The sequence below is a fragment of the Protopterus annectens genome, chromosome 10.part0 (genome assembly GCF_019279795.1).
Source record: "Protopterus annectens isolate FY-2018-M chromosome 10.part0, PAN1.0, whole genome shotgun sequence".
Classification (NCBI taxonomy): Eukaryota; Metazoa; Chordata; order Ceratodontiformes; family Protopteridae; genus Protopterus; species Protopterus annectens.
The window spans coordinates 1,225,697,555-1,225,708,418 of NC_056744.1; the positions used below are offsets into that span (position 1 = coordinate 1,225,697,555).

At 36.5% G+C, this 10,864-nt stretch overlaps 1 protein-coding gene across 1 annotated transcript in view; it reads right to left on the reverse strand.

The window, feature by feature from the left end:
• Window positions 1–10,864, reverse strand: part of TUT4 (terminal uridylyl transferase 4) — a 3,240,181-nt gene that overhangs the window by 142,399 nt on the left and 3,086,918 nt on the right. Inside the window, exon 30 of the mRNA XM_044086854.1 lies at window positions 1,004–1,171. Coding sequence (XP_043942789.1) covers window positions 1,004–1,171 — 168 coding nt within the window. The remainder of the gene's footprint in view (window positions 1–1,003; window positions 1,172–10,864) is intronic.

Genomic DNA, 10,864 nt, shown 5'->3' on the forward strand with positions numbered 1-10,864 from the left:
AGTGGGGATGTAGCCTCAAATGGGAGGGTACAAAGAGCTTGCTCATCTGTAAAAAGAAATGGTTCATTGGATGCTCGGCAATGGCAGGTTCAAACAAACATCTTTTTAAGGTTTCATACTTTTGTAGTGTCAATGCATGCTGCAAATGAACAAATAATGGTGTCAGACTCTAGGTGAAGGCCACCCCTTTAAGACAAACTTTAGAAAAAAGGCCTCTACTCTGAATGAGCTGAGATGGACCTTAAAGAAACACCTGCTATGGAGGCTAGGAGGTATCCTTATTTCATGAGTCCTGAAGTGGAAGTACCAACATTAAGAAGTCTTTTTGAAGAAGGGAAAATCAGGGCATGGACTCCTGTCTTTAGTACTTAATTTTCATAGATTATGACTGTTCTTGGGGGGATTCAGAACAAAGCAAAGACCTAACGACCATCAAATCAAAGATGGTAAATAATACTAAAAATAATTGAATATAGTGTATATTATTTTGACAATTAAACATAAAAATGCTTTTTGTTTTAAAAATGGATATAACAACTTAATCCAAAGTATCAGGACCAGGCTAACTGTACCCATAAATAACATTATAATTAACATACAGTTAATTCTGGCACTAGAATTATGGCCACTGCATTGTTCTACAACTGGTATACAATGCAGCAGCCATAGTACAGTGCACTGTACTAGAACTGTAAAAGTTCCCCAAGCATAACAGAAGTGCATAAATGTACTTCAACAATAAACATCTTCTCAGATTATCACTGATTTGCACTACTGAAGCCGCTGGTGCTCATTCACTGTGATGGCTATGGATGTTGCAAACAGATCAAGGTTTACTCGAAGTACATATATGTTATCACGACAGCTGCTTTTTAATGCTGCAAAAGAAGTTTTTTTACACACCTAAGCAAGTAAAAAAATGAGACTTAACTTCACAGTTACATATTATTACACCAAAATAATTCCAATAATTCAGCTTGGTATATATTTTATACTACAATACCTTGAAAAACAGGCTTGCTCTGCTGATGTCCAGTACTTCCCTGTTGTATAAAACTCTGGTTAAGGTTGTAAGGCCGCCATGGTGTCTGAAAAATAGGAAAGCGAGGAGTAGCTTCCCAGTTCATGGATGCAGGGTTCAGCTTGGCAAATGGTCCAAGGAAATGTGGATCTGTTTATAAAAATGAAACAAAGTCAAAATGGCACAAAGCACAAAAGGCTATAGACACCTGTACTTGCAAAGGGAGTGCATGAAAAATATACAGGCAATGCATCTCGAGTATCACGTTAACAATACTAGCATATAATTTCACAAGAATGTACTGCTGCAACATTGCCTGTTTAGATTCTCAAAAACCATCAGCATTTATACAATTTTATTTCTACATTGTAATAATAATAAAAATAGAAAACACACAACTACTGTGAGGATCATCCATGCGCACATTAATATTTGAAGGACATTTCTTATAAAGTGTTTAGCTCATTTTTTGAAGTATCTTTACTTTAATTAGTTTCATTTTGCAAAAAAAAAAAATGATTATTACAGTTGGTTGATTTTTTCCTTAGTTTTACTATTTTTTTTCTATACAACCCACCCTCCCAAAACAAACACACACACACAAAAACATACATCATCTTAGGTACTGGGCAATGATTTACATGCATCTGCAAACCATCCTAGGTAAGCAAAAGCACTTAAGAAGAGCAACTTATTACTTATATCGTGCTTTCACTACGTCACTACCACATATGTTGATTTCCAATAAAAAGTGCTTGACCTGAAAAGACCTAGCTGACAACTTCTAGAGATGAATTCAAAATGGTGATACAGTAGCCCATACTTTAATTAACATAGTGATTAATTCTGGGCTTGGTCCTTCATGATGTCATGAAAAGGGTTTTCAGTTCTGAGAAAAAATTCAGGTGCCACCCTTTTCAACAAAATAAAGAAATAAAAAGGTAACGTGTCTCTCTCAGATGTTCCCTGATGTTAACTCATGCATACCCTCTATAAATTTGGCCCTACGTCACATATTTTAGTTATTCCGTTGAGCACTTTTGGCTGACATCAAAGACTGAAACAATACTAATTTCATGAACTTTAATCATACTTTGACATAGGAATGGGGTCCATTCCCGTCATGGTATTAGAAACCCAAAAGACTTGGAAAAATTAAAAAGCTGAGAAAACATTAAATAACAGTAAACTTAAAGTTCCACTCAACAACTGCACACTTATACACGAGAGAATTATACTTAAATACTCAAACAAGCACAGTTCAACGTTCAGTTCTAGCACTTAAACTATGGAAAATGTCATGTACTACACCTGCAAAAGTCCTTCAACTGTAATAAAAGTATACAGAAAATGGAGAGGTGTGTGGCTTTACTGGCCTGAATGCTTTAACAAAGACTTGCAGAAAAAAAGTAAAAAATCTTGTTGCATTCATAACTCAGAGACCTAAAACACTTACGTTAACACAAGACTGTCCAATCTTTTTGCCAAAGAGGCTACATACCAAGTTTGATAATGCTAGTGGGGATGGATTAATGTTACCCAAAGTGTATCTGCTTGTTATGCCTTCAGCAAAGTCAAATGTAATATACTACCTCACAGTTAAGGAGGAAGGGAGTACGCAGAGGCTTGAATCAATCCTGTGAGCTTGGAGTCACATTAACTAGTCATGCATAACATTTGAGGCCAAATAATTTTTGTAATAAACCTTTTATGCAGTATTCTAAAACACATCATTACAGCATGGTAAGAAAACCTACTACTTTTCATAAAAACACTTTTATTAATACACTACTTCTCTTTAACTGGGAGTCACTAAAGTGTCTCTCCCCATAGACGGTGATGTCTCTGAGTTCAACAAAACCTTCCTAGATATTCTAAACACAACAGTCCTCCATCCCCCAAGAATAAAAAGGATGAAAGCCAACCCAGCTCTATGGCTATCCTATCAACTATGGTTTGATCCGTGCACTTGGTCTACCCTGCGTGGCGCCTTGGTTTGTTCCTTATCCTATCAACTAAACAATTTATAAAACAGACAAACTATGGTAGGTCTAGACAAAAAAATTAAATAAAACAGCTCATACTTTACTCTCATACAGACAACTAAAATACCTAAAGACAGCTTACCACCAAAGTTAAAAACACCTACTACTCAACCAATCAAAACATACACAGTTGTTGTTTGTCTTTTCGGCTTTTCCCGGTAAGGGGTTGCCACAGCGGAACTCCGGTCCGCTAATAATTGGCAGTAGATTTTATGGTGCCGAGTTGCCAGCCCGACGCCCAACCTTCAGTGAAGGCACGCCCATTCACGCATGTCTTTCGAGGCCACTCAACCGCGGGGAGGACAAGCAGACTCCACACAGAAGGCACTCCCCGCACACTAGCTGAGAATCAAATCGGAGAACCTCTTGCTGTGAGGCAACAATAATCCAAAACTGTTCTGGGCCTCAGTCAATAAACTGTTAAGTCCAGGGCATGCTACACAGCCAACATCAAATAAACAAACAAAATGATACCATAGCTAACCAAATGAATACCCACTTTATCCAGACAGCACAGTCATTAGCCAACCAGGCAAATTATCAAGTTTTGTGGTCCCTACAAAAACAAACAACATCCTTCAACATTTTCCTTCCAAACAGCTCACACATATACCATAAAAACACCTCAAAAAATTAAAGCTTACTACAACTGCCTCTGACAATCTACCTGGTAAGCATTTTAAAATAGCAGCTGAGGCTATTGCATATCTAGTTTCAATTCTTATAAATAATATCTGAAAATAGTCTCTTTGCTACAGAACAAAAATCATTTAACAATATTCCACGGCACAAAAGTGGAACTAATACAGATCTTTCAAACTATAAGTCAATTGCCATTTTATCTCCTCTATCAAAAATATTAGAAAAATGTATTCATGTGAAACTTCATTGCTTTAACAGATAACCATCTTCTGTTTTCAATCCAACATGGTTTACATCCTTATCAAAGCACAACTACTACTTTGCTAAATTTTGTTCATACTGTCAACTCCCATGGAAACAGTGGAAGCCTGGTCTCCACCATCATCCTACACTTATTAAAAGCTTTTGATACTCTTTCCCCACCAGAAACTCTCATCGTTATGGGTCTCCAGCTCTTTACTGCAATGGTTCTATACCTCTCAAACATACTAGGATCAGTGAAATGGAAAAAAATATTTCTCCAACTTCTTGCAAGTATTTCCGCCCCTTAAGAATCTGTACAAGGCCTCTAAACTCCAAGACATTACACAATAATCCTTAATGACTGTGACATGGCTAAAAAATTCACAACTTCTAAAACCTAAAAAAAAATAAATAACTACTCTTCACCTTCACTCCAAAATGCATCTCTACTAAAAGAACACTATTCACTATTGTCACTGCCAAGAATACCATGACAGAATTAGTAAACCCCAAAACTACTGGGTATCATCATAAATGACCAGATGATATTCAACAATATATTATAATTGGTTAAAAAAACTTATCAAAAACTAAGTACACTATACAGAGACAAAGCCAACCTCAATGCCATACACAGATGTACAGCTTCTACTTTTTTACTGCCATCTATCTTTTATGCTGCCCCGATCTTCACTAGCCTTCATGCCTCAAAACCATCCAAACTTGAGCAATGTTGTAATAAAACAGCCCAATATGCAGCAAACTATTACAGAACACACCACCACCTGGAACTCAGAGAATTAAACTAGTTACTATCACATCACCTAGCTCTTTCTCAACTAACTACAATACACAGACTTCTCTATAAGCCGTAAAATTTCCCAGCCCTTAAAAACTTTATACAACACTACTCTCTCAATTTTCTTTGAATTTCTAAGCACTAACCACATTGTCAAGTATGTGACAAACCCAATAATATACCTCTTCAAATGCTCAATGTTCTACATCTGCTAATGCATAGGTATCTTTCATACTGTAATAGTTGTTTCTATTTTCATATTAATGTACTTTTAATGTATATTATTTAATGTCTGATCATGTAAATTAGCGAATGTCTGTTTTGTTTAAAAATGTTTATATGCTGGAATTTTTTTCTTGCTACCCTTCGCTATTTTTGACTAAACTCAGACAAACAGAATAAACAATAATAAAATAAAAATAAAATTCTCATCATCACTGTCCAAATCCAGTTAAAAGTATTTTGCATCTACCATAAAACTATGTCTGACAAATAATTAAAATTTATGAAAAGAAAGGCAGTAGTAAGCATGCTGAAGGCAGCTTAAGAAAACTGGCACCAGGTACAGTACAAATTACTTATCTATTTATTTGTTTCTGTTTACAAGGAAAAGTTTGACTGAGTACAATGCCCATTTTCCGCTGAGGCCCATACAGAAAAGCTCCAGAAACAGAAGATGTACAATATAATAAATTTTAAACAGGTTTTACAGAAATTATGAGCAAAAATACTGAAATTCATTAAACATGATTAAAACTGCATTAATACCATCAGGTGCTCATATTTCTAGCATACCATACTTTCACAGGGAGATCCATTGTCTTTTTCTTGCAATGCACCTGCACTAACGGTTCTAGTTGCAATACAAAGTGCTGCCTGAAGTGTACCTTTAAGAACAGATCTTGATATACATTTCACTTTTTTCATTTAGAGAAGAGCTTACCACAACATGTTATGCTACCAAAAACTGCTGTAACTTTTCTATGAAATTTTCTGTTTTACATTCAGTTTCACATCTACAGTGCAAAACTACACTAATCACATGGTCAAAACCTTCACCAGTGCCTTACAGTCACAGGTACAGATAAGTCATACTTCTGTTTATAACTAAGATAAGAATTTGATGTCACTATCATCATCTTCTCTTCGCATATTTCTTTTCCTATTCTGGTTATGCTATTTCCTCCATGGGTATAACAATGACTTGCTCTGGTCTGAACTTCAGGTCCACACACACATTCTTAATTTCATGCAACACTTCCAGTTTTAATCTGCATTCACTTTTGGTCGTTACCCTAACATTTCCCTGGTATTTTCCTTTTTGCCCACCCAGCCATAGACATTAGTCCTATCCAGTCCTCTCTCAGTCACCCCTTCCTTGATATCACCTACTACAGAAAAGCAAAATTCTAATGTCTTGCTTACCTTCCTCTTGCAGATTTCTTAATACTCTACAGCCACTTGACTCCGCATTCCTCTTATCTCTCTATAGTTACTCCACATATGCTGGTAATCTGCATAGTTTCTCCATGCTTCCAATACTCAATCACCTTTCTCTTGTTTTTGTTTGTACTGAGCTAACCTGCCACTTATGCAGTAGCTACATGTGTTGATAATATTCTGGCCCTTTAACCCTTAAACTCCTGCAGACCACCAAAACTTTTTCCTACATACAAATGTCTGTTTCTGTTCTTTACTCTCTCTAATCTATCTAGCTATTTCTGTACCTTTCATAACCTTTCCTTTCACTCCACTCTGCAGTATTCATATAAACTGCCCACACTTTCACCTTGAATCTTAATGAGTTCCAACTACATGGAATCAGGAGCACTACAACGATCAGTCCAAAAAACAGAATTCACAGTTCTTCAATTTATTATGCCATTCTGGATGTTTCAGTTACAATCAGTAAATAAGCATTTTGTTTAGTTCACAGTTTGAGTAGGTCTTATATGTACAAGGTTGATGAATGAACAGCTGTATGACCAAATGCTTTTGCTTTTCTAGCTTCTGAATGAATGCAGCATGTTCACACAATTTGTGAAGCAAATAAAGAAAAGTTAAAAAAGACATCATGTAAGAAGGTGTCAACTTTGTATTTGCTGCTCATGATGAATGTTATTTTCGCAAGAAATAACCCAGATCTGGTTACTGCGACTACCCTGCTCAGTCACAAATCTTGGCTCAGTAAACAGCCATGCCCCACTGCTACTTCCTGATAAAAGGTTTTGAAATGCCTATCATTAAAAAAAAAAAAAAAAAAAAAAAAAAAACAGTGTAAGAAACTTCTCTGTGTGGAAGTTTTTCAATTCTTGTATGTCTAATTAATCACTATATATTAAAAAGCAGAAAAAAATCAGAAAATGGTAGTAGAAGTAGCAAACTTAAAAACATCCTAAATCAAAATGGAAACAGATTATGTTCTGGATAGCATATTTTTTTCTGGATGCCAAGATATAATTTTTATCGATTGCCAAATGGTCTAATGTTTAAATATTTCCAAGCATGTATTATAATGTCTTTGATAAATTAAATTACTTTGTTTGATAATAGTCTGTTTAATAAGAAGTACCACATCATTATTAATTTTATTTAAAGTGCATAAGGTTTAAATTATTAAGACATTTAGTGAGTAGGGCAGTACCAGTTCAAATATCACACTGATAAGGATGGGGAAAGGGACATGAATTTGTCAACATGTATACCAATACACTGTTTTACAAAAAATTATACAATTCCTCCCGTAAAACGTGCACGCTGATTGGCCAGCCCAACCAGCGTGCCCGTTGTAAATCCCTCAATATACTAACGGAAAAAGGTCCGGTCGCCCGGACTTTTTCCGTTAGTATAAAACACTGTCTCGCTATGTTAAAAGAGTTTAACATAGTGACACAGGTTTAAAAAAAGCAATGGAGATCTCCGTTGCTTTTTTTAAAGCTGTCTCGCTATGTTAAACTCCTTTAACATAGCGACACAGTGTATAAAAAGCAACGGATATCTTGCGATCTCCGTTGCTTTTTTTAAAGCGGTCTCCCTATATTAAATGGGTTTAACATAGCGAGACAGCTTTAAAATAAGCAACGGAGATATCCGTTGCTTATTTTAAAGCTGTCTCGCTATGTTAAACCCATTTAACATAGCGAAACAGTGCTTTTGCCCACAGCTCTGATGTACTGCGTAGGCAAGCGCAGTACATCAGAACTGCCGCAGAATACCAGACAGCTGCGGAAAGGCAGTGAAGAGGCATTATACAATGCCATTATTTAAGAAAAGTAATTATTTCTTTTCTTAAATAATGTCATTTTATAATAGCAATAACCCACTTCTGGGTGTGGGTAATGCTGTATTTACCCACGGTTGGCTTTGTTTGGTCGAGGGCTCGACCAAACCACGCCAACCGTGGGTAAATCCAGCATTACCCACACCCAGGCATGGGTTATTGCTATAATAAACCACTCCCATACCTGATAACAGGTACACAGTCAGAAAGTTTGGGATGAAACTAACATTCTGTTTTTTTTTTTTTTGTTTTGTTTTGTTTGGATCACTTGTCTGTGCTTAATAAAGGATTTTTGACTGGAAACAGACTGTCTTACCTTGCTTGGATTACTTCTGAATATCTACTAGAGTTACTAATTCTGTTTAACATTAATAATATTTCAAAATAAGTTTTTATTTTCTGACATTTCTAAGTTCCCTACAGCTACTAACATTTTCTGATTTCTTCTGCTTTTTAATACAGTGATTAACTAGACATACAGGAATTGAACAACTTCCACACTGAGAAGTTTTTTACACTGTTTTGTTTTGCACCCACTATACTTGTATAGTACAGACAACACTCTACTTATATAGTGGATTGTCTGAGACTTAGGGGATACCACAGAGATTACTTGTTTCTTCAAACACGTATGATTCAGACTCCTTATCGTTTTCAGTGACCTTCTCCATGACCCCTTTCATTTTTAAGTGTTTTGGCACTTAGGTTCACATGACAACTTATTGAGACACTGATTTAATTATAAAACTCAAATCACTGTGCCCTGTTTGTATTGCCCTGCTCTGCAAAAACATCCAGCAGCTCTTCTACCTCAGGAAGAGGCCTGGTAAGTTCTCAACTAAATATGGCCACATTGGCAGTCTCACCAACATCAATGCCTTCATAGTATGCCAAGCTGGAAAAGGTTATGGGTTTCAAGACTTTGCACAGATACCCTTTGATGTTTGGTGTTTGATAACAGGTCCTTCAAAAGTTTGGTCGTGGTTTGATGTTACACTCTCTTTTTAACCACCGTCTTTTTCCTCCTTGGCAACACATCTATAAATATTTCAGAAGCATCTATAATACATTGTCTACCGGAAAATGCTTTTCTTTCTTTAATTATCATTTCTTTTATCAAACACCTGAGTCTGGAAGCTAATTTAGAACTTTAGCTTGTTATATTTTTTTAAAAAGAATGACACCTTCTAAACAGAAATTATATACATTCCATAATGCTTGATCCTTATGGTCCCACTACCTCTGCCTTAACTTAATGGTGGATCAAAGCTGGCAAAACCCTGCTACAGAAGCTTTCTCAAGCACTTGAGCTCCTCTCTTATCCCATAATGCATCTGTTTCTCATTATCCATTATATCAAGTTTGAACCAAGAAGTAAAAAGATTTGGACAAAAGACTAAGAAAGTTCTGGAGAACTTGCTTCTGGTTTAGGTCTACTAGTTCTACCCATAAACAAGGGATTGGCAGTTTGGATAGGGGATGGTGGGAGGTTGTTATGGTGGATGGAACTATAAGAAACCAATGTAATATCCTGTATTGTTCCCTCTGTCTACCAAGACTTATGACACATAAGGCCCAGTAATTGGGCTTCCCAGGTGGCATCATGACAGGAGATGGAAGATCCAAAGGAAAATGTGGATCTAGAAAAACTGTCAAATTTATAATGTTTGATAACAGCAAGTAATGTTTACCTAGTTGCTGCAGCAAAAACACCTACGAAAGAGGGCTTTTTTTTAATAGAAGGTCATAGAACTGGCAACTGACCTCACAGAATGAGTCATGGGTTTGGAGGAAAGGGGCTTGTTGTTGATAGAAAAAATGTGAGTAATGCAGTAGGACAGTCATCTAAACAAGCTTACTTTGTAAACTTTGGAGACTAACCTGGCTGCTGAATAGGAGTTAAACAGCTAATTATATTTAAGGAATCCCTTGATGGGGGGGGGGGGGGGGGGTCTAAAAATCTCTGCAAACTTCGAAAACAGAATAACTGAAGCTGGCACCGAGAAGGGAGCGGTTAAAACGTTTAAGAAGTGAAAGCAAAGCTGCTGAGAAAGGGTCTAGTCCCTTGATGTACTGCCTACATAAAACATTTTCCATTTGCTTTAGTATATCTTTCTGGTGGTGTCTCTCTGACAGGCAAAGAGAATCGGAATAACTTTCGGAGAAGGATAAATCACTGGTCATCAATGGAATTAGAGATATTCATGCTGCAAGTCTGAAGGAGGCAATGTACAGGACTGAGTTGCTGTATGTGTGAAATAAGATCCAAGGCTGTTTCTTGAGATGAGACCAAAGCATGTGGAACCAAATTTGCCTGTGCCAAAAAATAAGCTATGAGGATGACAGAGGCACAGGCAAATTTTGGAATTTCCCTGAAGGGAGTAGGGATTTCTGTCCAATGCTAAGAGTATCCTTTCTGAACTATTTACAGCAGCCACTTGTCTGAGACTATTTGTGGACAGGTTGTTGAGGTTGTTGGGCTTGTTGGCTTGAGAAAAAGCCTGGAAGAAATAGAAAGGTGAAAAGGAACAGGAGAAAGGGATGTGATGCTTTCTGTCTTGGCAGAGTCATACTTTAGCAGGGAATTTTTTTTTTTTTTTTTTTAGGAAAGGAGACTCTTTTATTTGGTGTGAAAGTATTATCCACCGGGGATTTTCTTTTGATACCCTGATTCTTGCTAGTCTGGGATTTTTGCTTGTTTGTTCTGCCTTTAAATTTAAATATATCATCCCACTGTTTCAGAATCAGGACAGCAGCAGGGCAAATAATTTCAGAACTTAAAGGTGCATTCAAAATCTTATTTTTTTAAATACTTAGAAAAAATCTGGTTACGT